Source organism: Olea europaea, chromosome 11, assembly GCF_002742605.1.
Source record: "Olea europaea var. sylvestris chromosome 11, O_europaea_v1, whole genome shotgun sequence".
NCBI lineage: Eukaryota > Viridiplantae > Streptophyta > Magnoliopsida > Lamiales > Oleaceae > Olea > Olea europaea.
The window spans coordinates 8,842,893-8,857,994 of record NC_036247.1 but is presented as its reverse complement, the minus strand read 5'-3'; the positions used below and the strand labels follow the sequence as shown (position 1 = coordinate 8,857,994).

At 34.5% G+C, this 15,102-nt stretch overlaps 1 protein-coding gene across 1 annotated transcript in view; it reads left to right on the top strand.

Annotated features, from left to right (window-relative positions):
- The first annotated feature begins 307 nt into the window (after positions 1–307).
- LOC111403254 (importin-11-like) overlaps positions 308–15,102 on the top strand; it is an 18,014-nt gene continuing 3,219 nt past the window's right edge. The window contains exons 1-21 of the mRNA XM_023031687.1: positions 308–730; positions 865–974; positions 1,519–1,591; positions 1,864–1,925; positions 2,542–2,683; positions 4,375–4,581; positions 4,699–4,765; positions 5,161–5,560; positions 6,459–6,606; positions 6,713–6,873; positions 7,430–7,529; positions 8,485–8,559; positions 8,683–8,817; positions 11,298–11,387; positions 12,090–12,266; positions 12,365–12,469; positions 12,550–12,708; positions 13,233–13,277; positions 13,400–13,621; positions 14,694–14,800; positions 14,891–14,947. Coding sequence (XP_022887455.1) covers positions 590–730; positions 865–974; positions 1,519–1,591; positions 1,864–1,925; positions 2,542–2,683; positions 4,375–4,581; positions 4,699–4,765; positions 5,161–5,560; positions 6,459–6,606; positions 6,713–6,873; positions 7,430–7,529; positions 8,485–8,559; positions 8,683–8,817; positions 11,298–11,387; positions 12,090–12,266; positions 12,365–12,469; positions 12,550–12,708; positions 13,233–13,277; positions 13,400–13,621; positions 14,694–14,800; positions 14,891–14,947 — 2,783 coding nt within the window. The 5' untranslated portion in view covers positions 308–589. The remainder of the gene's footprint in view (positions 731–864; positions 975–1,518; positions 1,592–1,863; positions 1,926–2,541; positions 2,684–4,374; positions 4,582–4,698; positions 4,766–5,160; positions 5,561–6,458; positions 6,607–6,712; positions 6,874–7,429; positions 7,530–8,484; positions 8,560–8,682; positions 8,818–11,297; positions 11,388–12,089; positions 12,267–12,364; positions 12,470–12,549; positions 12,709–13,232; positions 13,278–13,399; positions 13,622–14,693; positions 14,801–14,890; positions 14,948–15,102) is intronic.

The window sequence follows — 15,102 nt, the reverse complement described above, 5'->3', positions numbered from 1 at the left end:
TCACTTTTTAAATACAATTCATTCAGAAATGCTAATTGAAGAAACTAGTTCTCAAGAACTATAGTTAAAAAAGAAAAAATATTTAATATAGGAAGGTTTAAATTTTTTCATACAATCATTTTTCGTCTTTCATTTTTTTAAATTTATTTTTCATCAAGCACATTTTTAATTATATATTCAAATTTTAATTTTTATTAAAATCAAAATTTTAAGTAAACCAAATGTTGCAGATTTGTTTTTTTTTTTTTTTTAAATCAAAATAAGGTAGCCAGGTTAGTCAAAATCTGGCGGCTATAAATACCCCAAAAAAAAAATAAAAAAATAGCCAGCCTCATTTTCCTTGTCCATTTCCAGCTCAGAGTCTCACCGGCGAGAGGCTTTACCCTTACTCCACCCTTCGCCGGATCAACCATCACCCCGCTTCTTTTTCGCCGGAAACCTTGGCCTGAAGTGAAAACCCCAGACTCGTCTTGGTATACCCTTCTTTTCTACTTGTCACATCGATCCAAAATATCGCCATCAGCATTAGTCTTCTTGTTCTCCATAGCACTCACGCAATCCACTTCAAATTCGCTGTTTCAGAAAAGTTATGGCGCTGTCAGCATCGGACTTACCTACGATGTACACATTGCTCGCCAATTCATTGAGCGGTGACCAAACTGTGCGGGAGCCAGCCGAGGATTCCCTCGCGCAATCCGAGAGCCGGCCCGGTTTTTGTTCTTGCCTAATGGTATTCTTTTTCACTCTCTTCCCTCATTCTTCACAGGTTTTGTTTTCGTACAGAATGGTCAATGAATAATCAGTGTGGATGTAACAGTCTTAATTGAAACTTGGGGGTTTGAGTCATAGATACTGATGGTGCAGGAAGTAATAACAGCGAAGGATTTAGCATCCCAGGCTGATATACGATTAATGGCATCAGTATATTTCAAGAATAGTATAAGCCGGTATTGGAGGAACAGGCGCGACTCCACGTATGTATTTTATCTATTTATTTCATGCTTTTCCGTTGCTTTTGCTGCTAATGCTGGCATTGTATTTCTTTCCACACTCTACAAAAATTAAATTTAGGAATAAATGCCAAATTAGAATACCTAGCTTAATTTTTTATATGAGCCGTGAATACTTTGCTGTGATGCCTATTTAGAAATAAAAATTGCATTTTCACAAATCAGATATCTTGGTGAGAAATAAGCACCTCAGATTGATGAATTTGACGAATGTAGTTACCATTCATCTTTTGCTCAATCATGGAAATGCTTACAAATGATGCATTAGTTGCAAATGTTCGAGTCACATGTTTTACATTGACACTAGTGCAATGTATAGTCTCATTCTTCACTTTTCGATCCCCATTTTGAAGAATTTTAGTGCTATCCAGCTCTAATGTCATGATGCCACAGTATTTTTTTGGCCCCCAGGTTTGGTTGCCTTCTCTGTCTCCGTGTCTTCTATTATTGGCATAAATAGATATTTTTACTCAAGGTGTCAGATCTAACTGTAGAAATGCCTCTGTAGGGGTATAAGCAATGAAGAGAAACTGCATTTGAAGAAAAAATTGCTGTCACATTTGAGAGAAGAGAATTATCAGGTAAAGTTTGTTAATTTCATGCTCATTATTTCAAGGTTTGCATAGATACTTTTAGTTGACTAGAAATAATGGTTTATAGGTTCTTACCAATAATAAAGTGAAATTATTTGCTTACTGCTATGAAATTCTACTCTTTTATCATGGTTGGTTTGAGATGCCTTCTGTAAAGAATTTCTTATATTTTAAATTAAATTATGTAGTTCTCCTCTCATCTAAGCACAACACTCTTAGGTTTTGTAATTTTACGTTGTTTATGAATTTGGACATCACAGATTGCTACTACATTGGCTGTTATCATCTCAAAGATCGCTCGTATTGACTATCCAAAGGAATGGTAAGACATCTACTCCAATTTTTCTTAATGATATATAATTGACAAAATATTGTTTGTGCTGTCATTTATTCTATTTACTTTATAATCTCAGCCCCTGTTTGGTTTGGATAAAGGTTAAGATTTTTAGTAAATTTTGATAAAAGTTGATTAGATGTGGTTGAAAAGTTAATAAAAGTTGTGGATTCCATGAAATATGTGGTTGAAAATGAGTTTGGGGAAAAATGAGTTTTAAGAAATGGGGCCAAATAGGGGCTTAATATTTTGAGCAAAGCAATTGACACGATTCTATAGGGAAGACTTGATTTAGCTTATTCAAGTAGTGAAGAATAATGGAATAATTTGTTCATGTTAATAGAAAGGACTTAAAATTTATTTTATTATGCACACAAATGAAGAATGCTGATTGCAATATTTATAATTTCTGTGATTTAAACATGATTTTGGCATGCTTAATACATCAACAATTTGGTAAAGGCATCTCTTCTCAAGGCATAAAATTTCTGCAAATTCCTAGTTATGTCGTCACATTATAAATATGATTTTTTGATATATTCTACATTATACTTTATTTTTGTCACCATTATGTACTAAAACTAATGCGCTATTATGCATGCAGGTCAGACCTCTTCTCTGTCTTAGCACAACAGCTACAATCTGCTGATATTCTTTCTTCTCATAGAATATTCATGATCCTTTTCCGGACATTGAAGGAGTTGTCAACTAAACGTCTTACTTCAGACCAGAGGGCCTTCGCTGAGGTGAGAGATATCGTACTTTCTTATTTCTTTTGGTAATAGAAAAGTGAATAAAATCGTGCGCTGTCTCTGTTATCAAACACAACGTAATTGTCACATGCTATTTATGTTATAGGTCAAAGCTTTTTGTATTGCACAAATTCACTGTCACCTTTTATTTCAGTTCAAGTGGATTTGGAAATTGACGTTTGTGAGATGGGTGGTAGGTTTTTATAATAACAATTAAAGCAGATCATAAAACTTATCTAAACACAATCATGTAGCTGGCATGCTATGTGGGAGGCTAACATGTTCTCGCACTAAACTATAAATAGAAGCCCCTAAATTAGTCCAGTGTAGGGGTGAATCCAGAGGACGAGTTCAACTAAGGCGAACTGCGAGTGTTGAAAGCTTATTATTGACGGCCAACGCCCGTCATAGCAGGGTTGTTTATTAATATTTAATTAAATAATATTCAAAAAATCATACGGATTAAAGCTAGAAGAATTAGATACACCACTAAAATTAGAACTAAATACGAACTTTCATTTTGGATAGAAAAATCGTTCCATAATCTGCAAAATGCCCTAATTTATTTTTCAATTGAATAGGCAATATATATTAACAAAATGTCAATATTCAGTTTATAATTAAAGTTAATTAAACAAGTATTATTATATTAAAAAAATTGAAATTATTTATGTGCTTATATCAAATTTATGTGCTTGTATGTTTCCACTTTTTCGCAATTGATTTTTTGTGAACTAAAAGTGGAATCTTTTATTAATTAAATAAGTTTTGTTGAAAGATTTCTTATGACACTAAGGTCAATTCTCCTATAAATTCATTCACAATTAATTGACAAAACTCTCAAATTAATTGATTAGAGGGGAAAAGAAAAGGAAAGATAATGAAAATCAAGAAGAGAGACAAGGTACCGGTTAAAATATTTCTACTTGCATTAAACCAGTATAATTGAAAATATATTATTTTGTTATATTATGTGCTAAAAATCCATGAGTGCCATGATGGTAAAGTGATCAATATGTTTAAGGAAGGTACTGGGTTTGAATTACCTTCCTTGCATTTGTTTTGGTAAAATTTGTTGAAATACAAAAATTATAAAAAATATTGCTCTTGAAGAGTTTCAAAAATAGGATCTCCAATTCAATAGTGGAAGAGCTAATCAACTGAGCCACCAGAGATATTTGTTGTTAATATGAATTATCAAATATATAATCTAAAAATTCTATCTATTATCAGCTAAAAAAAAAAAAAAAAATTCTCCCCGGGCCGCCCTAGCTCGTCACCACCTAAATCCGCCCCTGGTCAAGTGTACTGTAATCCGAGCGAATTATATATATATATATATATATATATATAGAGAGAGAGAGAGAGAGAGAGAGAGAGAGAGACTAGCAATTTAAGATATACAGCTTCGAAACCTTTAGCTCTGGACAGCTAAGTTTTAAATTAGTTGAAATGAAATAAAAACATTATGTATACTAGAGTTGAAATGAACTGCTTTATTCCATACAGAAAATGGCTCTTGTGGCCATGCAATTCAAATTCTTATCAAAATTGATATATTCCTCTTTATGTTTATCAGATTTCTTGTAGAATTTATTCGTTTTATCCTGCTGCCGATTGATACCAATTAATAAGGGATCATGCTCATATATGCTTGATATTTTCGATGGTTGCTCATTTGCCAGATAGCGTCCCAATTCTTAGATTATAGCTGGCACCTTTGGCAGAGTGATGCACAGACAATATTGCACGGATTTTCCATGCTTGCTCAAAATGCTTTTGAGTTGCATCTTGATGATCTTTACCTAACATGTGAAAGGTGGTTTCTGTGTTCAAAAATTGTTCGTCAGTTGATAGTCTCTGGTTTTCCAAGTGATGCAATGTCCATACAGGTGCGTGGTTATCCTTCCACCAGATCTCTCGTTTCACACTTTTCCTCGTTTCCTAATTGTTGTTTTTAAAGGATGTATTAGGGGTTTCTTGCATTAATAGAACTTAGTTGGTTTTAGGAGGTGCGGCCAGTCAAGGAGATATCTACAGTCTTGTTGAATGCCATTCAGTCCTTTTTCCCACACTGTGAGATTACTCCACTTATTTCATTTTATTTAAATCTTTTAGTTTTGGGTTATTGTACATTGCTTGATACATATAAACCCCCGTGTCCTTAGCTACCTTTCATTACCATGTATAAATTAACCTATTCAGTTCATCTTTTTGCTATCATGTTATATCTTGATGTTTTTATTCTTATATAATGGATGGACATAAAGAATGCGTTGGAGATATTGACTACAAATTCGATTGCATTTTAGCTTTGTGCTCTTCTTCCTGAAACTTTTCAAAAGGAAGTGGATTAGTAATGCGTCATACATATTAAGTGTTTTAGTTATCACTTATTTGACTACCTATTAAGAGTGTTTTAATTTTCTTGTGGACATTTGAAAGTACACTGATTTACAGTTTAATTGCAGATTCATCTTTTCGAGAGAAACATCCCAAATTCTGGGAGTTCTTGAAGAAAGCATGCACTAAATTAATGAAGATTCTAATTGCAATTCAGTGCAGACATCCTTATTCTTTTGGTGACAAAAACGTCTGTGGTCCTGTCATTGACTTTTGCATAAATAAGATCACGAATCCCGAACCAGATATGTTGTCATTTGAAGAATTTCAGATACAGTGCATGTCAATGGTAAAGTCTCTTCTGGAATGTAAAGAATACAAGCCATGCTTGACTGGCCGTGTTATGGATGACAACAGAATCACCCCTGAGCAGATGAAGAAAAACATATCTACTACAGTTTCTGGTGTCCTTGCGTCCCTTTTGCCTGGTGAACGAGTAGTGTTGTTGTGTAATGTGCTAATAAGGAGGTAAGAATAAAGTCATCCAGATACTATCATTCCTCTTCTTTTATTTTATTTTACTTCTATACATTGATATAGGTTCTGGTAATGTATATAGTTTGGAACAATGCTTCCACCAGGAGCTAACTGAAATGATAGGGGTCTCTCAGATATATCTGGATTTTTTCATTTTGCGAAGTACCATTATTGGCTTCTAGGACCTCGACGGTTGTATATGATTGTTCTCTCATAAATTATGGGTAAAACTTGCAAGCATATTCAAATGCGTGCTACCTTCAACTGATTCAAATGCGATTTTGAATACTCTTTATTGTGTTATGAACTTGGAAAATTTCGGATATATGATATTTTTCCTCATCCATGTGATTTGGAGATTTGACGACTTGTTATTCGGATCCATTATCACATCAGATGCTCAAAAAGAGAGGGTAAATTGGCTCCCTTTTTCTGTCTGTAGACCTCTCACCCTTGTTCCTGTTCTGATTTGTATGTAAACTTTCTGTTGTATTCTTGGCGGAATCTAAATAATACACTTCCCTGCAATCTTTCTGATTGTTCAGTCAAATTTCCTTGAATTTCTGTAATGTTTTGGTAAAGATCTACAATCTTAAAATAATTATGGGAGATTGGGTGAATATTTTGCTGGCATGAAGTAACTCTAGAATGAACATAATTTTTAATGGAAGTTTCAAACTTCAAATTTCAAGATCCTTTGCATTACTAGAGAAATTGTGGTCTGCTCCTTGTTCTTTCGACTTTCACATTTAATTTGTCTTTTACAGGAGATATAGGTTGCTGTTAGTGATGGATATAATTAGGATAAAATATTGTTCTTGTTCTGTCACTTCTCTTTTCTCATGTTTTGTCGTATTTCTTCTCAGTGCTGCTATTTATTCTTAAACAGGTATTTTGTTTTAACAACAAGTGATTTAGAAGAGTGGTACCAGAACCCTGAGTCTTTTCATCATGAACAAGATTCAGTTTTGTGGTCGGAGAGATTAAGGCCATGTGCTGAAGCCTTATACATCGTTTTGTTTGAGAATCACAGCCAAGTAGGTTTCTTCAACTTTACGTATAACTCTTTAAGACTTGGCTATAAATCTTTTACTATGTGTTGTGAAGTGGTGGTTTGCTGATTCTTATCATCCAAATTTACAGCTGCTAGGCCCTATTGTGGTTTCCATTCTTCAAGAGGCAATGAATGGTTGCCCTTCTTCTGTTAATGAAATGACTCCCGCACTGCTTCTCAAGGATGCTGCTTATGGTGCTGCTGCTTATGTTTATTATGAGCTCTCAAATTATCTGAGCTTCAAAGACTGGTGGGAATTTCCCTTATCATGTTTGACTCGCATAAATTGAAAACCTCGTATTTTGTTGACCATGTTGTTACTGGAAATGCCAGTATGTGGCAGTAACCTATTGTCTCTGGAAAAATATGTATGGAAAGGTCTTGATACAGTTCTATTGTCACACAGCTCCATTTTGAAAGCGCCTGTTTATTACTGTATATGCGTTGATGCCAACCGTAGTAAAAGTAAACTAATTGAGTTGTTACTTGTCCTAAACATTTTAATTTGAGTTTTTGATGATCAATCTACATTTGTAGAAATGGGGACAGGTTGACGTTCAATACACGGGCTAGCCTGCTTCAGGATGGTTTTTGTTGTATCATGTGTACTCAAAACCTTCTAGTTTTTACGTTGTTGTGTTAGATTTTTTATTCTGTCTAATTGATTTCCCTATGATTAGATATATTATCTATCCCGTGCTTTACATGCTAGTTCCAGAAAAGATCTTTCTACTTCCTTTACAACCTGTAATCATTTTTTTCAGCGTAGTTTTATGACTGAACATTCTCCTGGAACTGTTATCTAGGTTCAATGGTGCATTATCTCTTGAACTTACAAACGATCATCCAAACATGCGAATTATTCACAGGAAAGTTGCATTAATTCTGGGGCAATGGGTTTCGGAGGTAATGCACTTGATATCATTTGATTTGCTGCTGCTGATTTCCTGCACTCTCTATTTTTCTACCTCTATCAGAGATCTTGAGGATGGATTTTGGTGGGGCTTTTTGGTTGCTGTAATGCGCTTGAATGTGGATGTGCCTTTGCTTGATCTGAATACTTCTTGTTGTTTGTATATAGAGCTGGCAGCTGAAGTTAAACACCTTTAAACTCAGTATGTGAATCCGTAACTTTTTAGCCTTTTGTATTGGCCAATTAGACTGACACAGCAAAAAGAAAGGAAAAGAAATGCACTTCCCTACACACGCCTATGAACTTTGCTCAATTAACTTAGGAGAATTGAACAGGCTATTAACTTCGGAGAATTGAGTAGGCTAACTTCGATATTCGTCATAATTCATGATATAAACCAAAGTTAAGGTTGAATTGCTAGCCATCAGTGGACTATGCCCTGTGTTTGCATGGGCCATGAAATCTTCATTTGCATTCTGCTTCATCAAGAAAATATAATATACTTTAAGCTCACTATGACGATCACAAGGCAAGTTAGTTTACATATTTCATTACTCTATAATAGAGAGTGTGTGCATGTTATTTCTAACGATTCTTTCGCATATGCAAGATATAATTGAACCCCATCTATTTTAATACTGCGTTCGTACTATTTTAGGATCCATCAGATTTGGGTTGGATCACCTTTTGTCTTCAGCAGGATTTAGATTTCAGTGTATATAACTAGGTAGACACAGACTTTGCCTAATTTTCACTTTATCATTTGACCTTTTGACAGCCTGATTAATGAGACTGCATATCTATCAACAATAAAACAGCATGGTTGTTTGTTACACTAGGCTGGATTAAATCTTAAGTTTATTTATTTATTTATTTATTTTTCTGCACTGCTCATATTATGTAACTAGTTTTCTGAAAATTGGTTTGTCTTGTTTGCTTTCTCTGCAGATTAAAGATGACACCAGAAGACCAGTATACTGTGCTTTAATCAAATTGCTTCAAGACAGAGACTTGTGCGTCAGGGTATATTACACTTTGTTCAAACCTTTAGTCTTTTTAGTCATTTTACATTTTCTTAAAAGTCTTTTCTAAATTGCTTTGATTTGGTCCACATAATTGTTAAAGTTCTTCTTTCTTCATTTTTAGTTGGCAGCATCACGATCCTTGTATTTCCATATTGAAGATGCAAACTTCTCGGAACAAGAATTTTTGGATCTTCTTCCAGTGTGTTGGGATTCTTGTTTCAAACTGGTGGAGGAAGTCCAGGAATTCGACTCTAAGGTAAATTATACTTTCTGTTCTGGCTTATGTTTATCATGCGTCGCACTTTTCCATTTTCTGGATTTGAAATTTTTGTTTAATCCTTAGCTTTTCTGCGTTACTCTGTTGAGTGCCTCATTTTATTATTTCACTTGTTTGATTTGGGTACTAGCTATATCCTAGTTCAATTTAAGAGGAATGGATCATGTCTTCTGGTGTTTCAGATTTCAATTACTGATATTATTAGAGCATCTTCAGTAATGCTCTTTATATTACAGAACATATTTTCTCATATAAAGAGCATCTTTAAGAATTTTCAAAAATAAAGAGTGGTTTTTGTACGAGTCCAACAACACACTATGTTTATTCTTTATTTTGTGGTTGTTTTAATTAGCAGTTAGGGCTCAACCTTTTTTTTCCTTTCATCTACACGCTTTGGTATATGAAGATATCTATACTTCTTTTCATATACGGAAATATGAGATTTCTCTCCAAAAAAATGAATAGAAAATAGTGAAATAACGAATGAAATCATTACAAGTTTTCTATAGAGAGTAAGTTTCACTCTCTACATTTGGAGCGTCTAATTCAGTCTTTATTTTTATTATTAGATACATAGAGTTTGTTGGACTCCTCAAATTGAGGACTGACTATAAAATAAAGAGGATTGGGTCAATAAAGAGCCTATTGGAGATCGGTAATTTTTACTTATTTTTTCTTTGTTTAATGTAGTTAATTGGCTATCTTATATTTCTCATAGATAATTGTTTCCACCCCTCGACAAAGTGTCAGAGAAGCCCAATGAATTCTTGTTTGAGTGGAACTTTTACAGTGGAGAAAGGATTTGATATTGATGTGCTGCATAAATCTGGGTGTATTTGAGCTGTGCTCATTTTCATGGTAAATATTTAGCAAGAAAATGGTTTCTGACAACAGTGTTTGATATTGTTCATGAGTATTAGAATCAGTAGTTGATGTTTGACTTTGATCTTCATCTGGGTTAGGTCATATATTCAGGTGTCCTAACCTTAAAATGAAATCACAGTAACGTGAAGAGCGATGTCAAATAGAATAGAGCCTTAGCTGTCATAAGTTCGTTTTAAGCTATGGTTGTAATCCTTCACGGGCTTACCTATTGCTCTGCTTTCTCATAGTTCTATTATATCACGTGCTAAATACTCTTTAGGTATTTTACAACAGTCTTTATTTTTCTAATAGGATTTTCCATTTGGTGTTGAGGCGGTATTGTACAATTAGTCAGTGCATATTCATGACCAATAAAACTTTGTAATAATCACTCTGCAATGATGCTATGGAAGTTATTCCTTATGGCAGCGTAATCCAGGGAAATATTATTATGTATTTTTTAACAACTCAGTTTCTGCAAATCATTTCTTGAGATTTTTTGAACATTCAATTGGTGTATTCTTAATGTATCAAAAAATGCATTTATCTGTTGTCTGCAATTTGTGGATATCTATTGTTTTGTGAGCTAATGCTTAAAAGTAGCATGAATTTCATAAATATATATCCAACTTTTTGTCGCACTTTTTATTGGAAGGAAATATCACCAGTGGATCTGGATCTGATGTACATCCATAGCTATATTATGAAACTTTCAGTTGTTGTTTCATGTTGTCTTGGCCTGTTAAAGATTTTTACCTACTAATGACAGGTGGTTTCTTTATGCAAGTCTATTACCATCTAGCACAAATATATCAACAAAATTTCCAGTGTTGGTCAGTTGTTTGTCGGAAACAATTAGTCATGATGCTTTCGTGACTTTTTGGACATGTCTAGCCCCTGAAATATTATTATTAAATTTAACTTGGTATTAGTTACTGATGGTTAGTACTTGACATGAAGGTGAGTGACCTAAAAGTATAATTCAATGAAAAATGAAATCTTGATAGAATCAACAAATGATAGAGTAAACATTTAAGGAGGAATATGATTTATTTCCTAGTGCTATGAAGTCACTGGATCACATCTCATTTTGTTATGTAGTCTGTGATGCGGACATCAACCCAATTATTTTATTTATTTCGTGTTTTATTTATTAATGTCTTTTTATTTCATTGGGCTTGTCTAGTGGGTTTGGCCCAAGCCCTTATCTTTAGGGTTTTTGTTTCATTATTTAAATCTAGTTCTTGTACTTGAGAGTTTGATGAATTGAAGAATATTTTGGTGGTCTGTTGCCTATGGCTTCTTCCTCCTTCCCTCCTCCCTAATTTCTCTCTCTTCTCCGGTTTCTCTCCCCATTCTCCCTCCCTTGCTTCTTCTTTCTATTCTTTAATTCGTCTTGCATCAGTCAGTCTGTTGCAATTATTAATAAATTGATTTACTTGCAGTAGAAAATGAACCATAATTCTGTAGCAACTTCTTCTCTAGTCAGATTCCAAATCTCAACATGCTTTTACTTTTACTTGGCTTATATTTTTCTCAATAATTATGGACCAAGTTATCCATTGAACATTTGTTTCCATAAACTTCACGTTCAGGTGCAAGTATTGAATACAATCGCTAGTCTCATTGCACGGGTTACTGAAGTTATTCCGTATGCAAACAAGTTGATGCAGTTTTTCCAGAAGGTATCGATTCTAAACTTATTTATGTTTTTTTGTTACATATAGACTCCTTTATACAACTTATGAATACATTTTTGTTTTCTACTGTAAAGAATGTAATCCTATATTTTCTCTTCAACTATACCACTTCCTTTTTAAACCACAAACAAAAATGGGAAAAACTAGAAGAATAAATTGAATCTGTAAGGAATTGAAGGTTTAAAATTATCTCCATGTCCCTATTGCTTTGTTATTGATAGTTTTGAAATTGATTCCATATGTTCATTGGGGAAATGAGGCATGACTCCCTTTACCATTATTAATTTTTACAGGCTATCTTTTTCTGAAATCTATTAGAGCATGAGATTGCCTTGTTGCCTACTGGATTTTCTTATCCATCTCAGTCAAGGTTGAGTAGAATTCATGCATCTGCCCTATGTAGATAATATTGTTCATTTTTGAGTTTTTTCTTTGCCCATGCTGGTATCAGTTGCCCGTTTTTTGTTTGCTACAGTTATTGGGATAAAAAGAAAAATTCATAGACTAATTGTTGTTCTGGTACACACACTGAGTTTTAGTAACATTCACTTGAGTGGCCGTTTTTGCCCTTTTATGCGTTCAAAAGGCAAAAAAAGAAGTCTTATTCAGTAGTCATATAGATACGAACAATTTACATGAAGTGCTAGCTGTCAGCATATTAGATTATGACTTAATATACTTTCATAGGGCTGGGAAGAATCCTCTGGTGAGAGCCTTATGCAGATTCAGCTTCTGGCAGCACTCAGGAACTTTATAGTTGCACTTGGTTATCAATCACCTATCTGTTACAACATTGTAGTCCCCATTTTACAAAGTGGAATCAGTGTAGATAGCCCTGATGAACTTTTGGAAGATACCATGCAGGTATGTCATTTCAACATCTAACTTCAAGACTCATCCTAATCAGTCGTAAGGCTCACCATTTTTTCTTTTTATCCCTCTTCAATCTGACTGGCATTCAGCTGTGGGAAGCCACTCTTTCTCATGCTCCCTCAATAATGCCTCAGCTATTAGGCCTTTTCCCATGTCTGGTGGAAATCTTGGAAAGAAGCTTTGATCACTTGAAGGTTTGGAGTTACTCTTCAATCTTCAGCAATTACATTTTTTTGGAAGGTTACATTCTCCTGACATTTGATGTGACTTGCAGATGGCTGCCAGCATCATTGAAAGCTACATAGTTTTGGGTGGAATTGAATTTCTCAATATGCACGCATCTACTCTTGCAAAACTTCTAGATTTGGTTGTTGGTAATGTCAATGACAGGGGGTTGCTTTCAATTCTTCCACTTGTGGATACTTTAGTTCAGGTAGTGGATTAATCTGACTCAGTGCTACATATATTATAGTTATATTGATAGAGCACTATGGTATTAAAGGAAGCAAATCATTTTTCACGTTCAAGTAAGTTCTTCATTTGCTCATTGCATTTTAAATTAGAAGGGAATCAAGCTTGTTGGATCTGATTTTTGAAATGTTTTGGCCATTATCAAGTAGACTTGGTATATAATCGACTTTGCAACTGAATTGACCTGACTAATTAAGGTTTTATTAATAGTAATGCATTATCGAAGGAAGCAACACCAGCTTTTACAGGTTCGAATAGCATGTGATTTATGGATTGAGTTTTAAAATTGAGAAAGCTTGTCTTGATCTGATTTTAAAGTGGTTTGGCCTTTATGATGAGTGGCTTTTGTACTTATTAATGACTATAATATATGCTGCTGCAACTGGAATGCCATCTTGTTTCAGATTTGACTTTGAATGAGATGCAACTGCAGACATTAAATGAATTCTGAGTAAATAATATCCATCTGCTTTTGCAATCTGGCAGTGTTTCCCGACTGAAGTGCCCCAATTAATTAGCACAACTATACAGGTAACTGGGTTGCTTGCTTTAGCTTTGATTGTTTTTCTAGTAGCATCCTTAGGTTTCGTTATTTTCTCTATCCTCCACTCTAGATAGATTCATTAAGTTCAAATTTTGCAATATCTTGCTAGAAATTAATCTTCATGTGCTTGACTGGAGGAGATGATCATGATCCTTCTAAAACAACTGTTAAAGCATCTTCAGCAGCCATACTAGCAAGGGTTTTAGTCATGAACACTAACTACCTTGCGCAACTGACATCAGATCCATCACTTTTAGCACTCTTACAGAAAACTGGATTCCCAAGTGAAGAAAGCATACTTCTTTGCCTGGTAGATGTATGGCTTGACAAGGTTAGAATTTCTGTCTGTTAATTAGTTGTGATGTAATTTAAGAACTCTGTTTCATCTTGGAAAAATATGGTGTGTAATGATACATGCACAGTTTACCAGTTCAAATTTTCTCTTTCTGAATTCTGGGCATCTTGGTAATTACATATTGTCTTAATTCATTGGTGCTACATTAGCAATCTATCATGATGCCACAGCCTATTCTTTTGTTTGGATTTGTGTAATCCTTGATTGATGCCATGTTATTAGATGTACATGAAAGTTCTTGCACACTTGTGTTTGTCCTCTTTATTTACTCTTTGTGAAGACACTTTCTTGAGGTGCAAAAGAATGTTTTCTAGGCCAGGAGTTATACAAACTTTATATAGGTGCTCGAAACGTCGAAGGTATAAAAATGTGTTGGGTTAAAAACTTAAAATTTAGTTATACGCTAATCTGCCAACAGCCTTAGCATATGATCTTTTTCCTGAAACCTTAATGCTCTTGTGGCATATGTGTCTTGGAAATGAGGGGTTGATTTGTTGTGTACTGTGCATTTTTGTTCCTAGATGGGGTTGCTATTTCACCGATAGACTTTATGATGAGGATATCTAGCTTGGACTATTTAGTTAGTATTTTATTTGGGCTTGTATTATGTTTTGGGCTTGCCCAAGCCTTTTATTTTGTTTTTGGGCTTGTATCATGTATTGGGCTAGGCCAAGCCCTTTTATGCTTTGTATTGTATAAAAGTATGCAGCCTTCTATACATGAGTGACAAATTTGATGGATGAATGAATTTTGAGTGTTGCAGAAGCGTTCTTCCTTTTCCACCGCCTTTTCTTCTCTTCTACTTCTCTCCTTCTTCTTCCCCTAGCTATCTTCTTACCCTATCCTGCTTCTAATTTCTTCAATCCAGTCTATATTACTTTATCTATTTGTTGTATTCTGAATGTGCATTTTGCGTCGCTGTGATTTTGCATTTCTCATTGAGCCTAATTTGGATTCAGTTTCAGTGTCTGCAACCTTTTTTTCCCTCTCTAATATACGTTTCTAGGTGGACATTTCTTACATTTCCCTGCCTGTGAAATGGGTGCAGGTTGACAATGTAATTTCCACCCAGAGGAAGACACTTGGTTTGGCTCTTTCTATAATTTTAACTTTGAGATTGCCTCAAGTACTTGATAAACTCGATCAGATTCTAAGGTACTTCAAATTCGTTGATAATATCATGGGCTATTCTAGCAGCGGTGGTTTATTCTTTAATGTGATCTTTCTGTTTTTTGTTCTTTGTAGCGTATGCACAAGTGTGATATTGGGTGGAAGTGAGGACTTAACTGAAGAAGAATCAAGGTTTGATATATATCATTGTCCTTGTCTTATTATGATGATCACGTTGACAGATCCCATACTATTGTTTTCTGATTGAATTCAAATTTACTTGTGGACTACAGTAGTGATAACATGTACTCCAGCGGCTCACAAGTTCCTAGCAAAGAGTTGAGGAG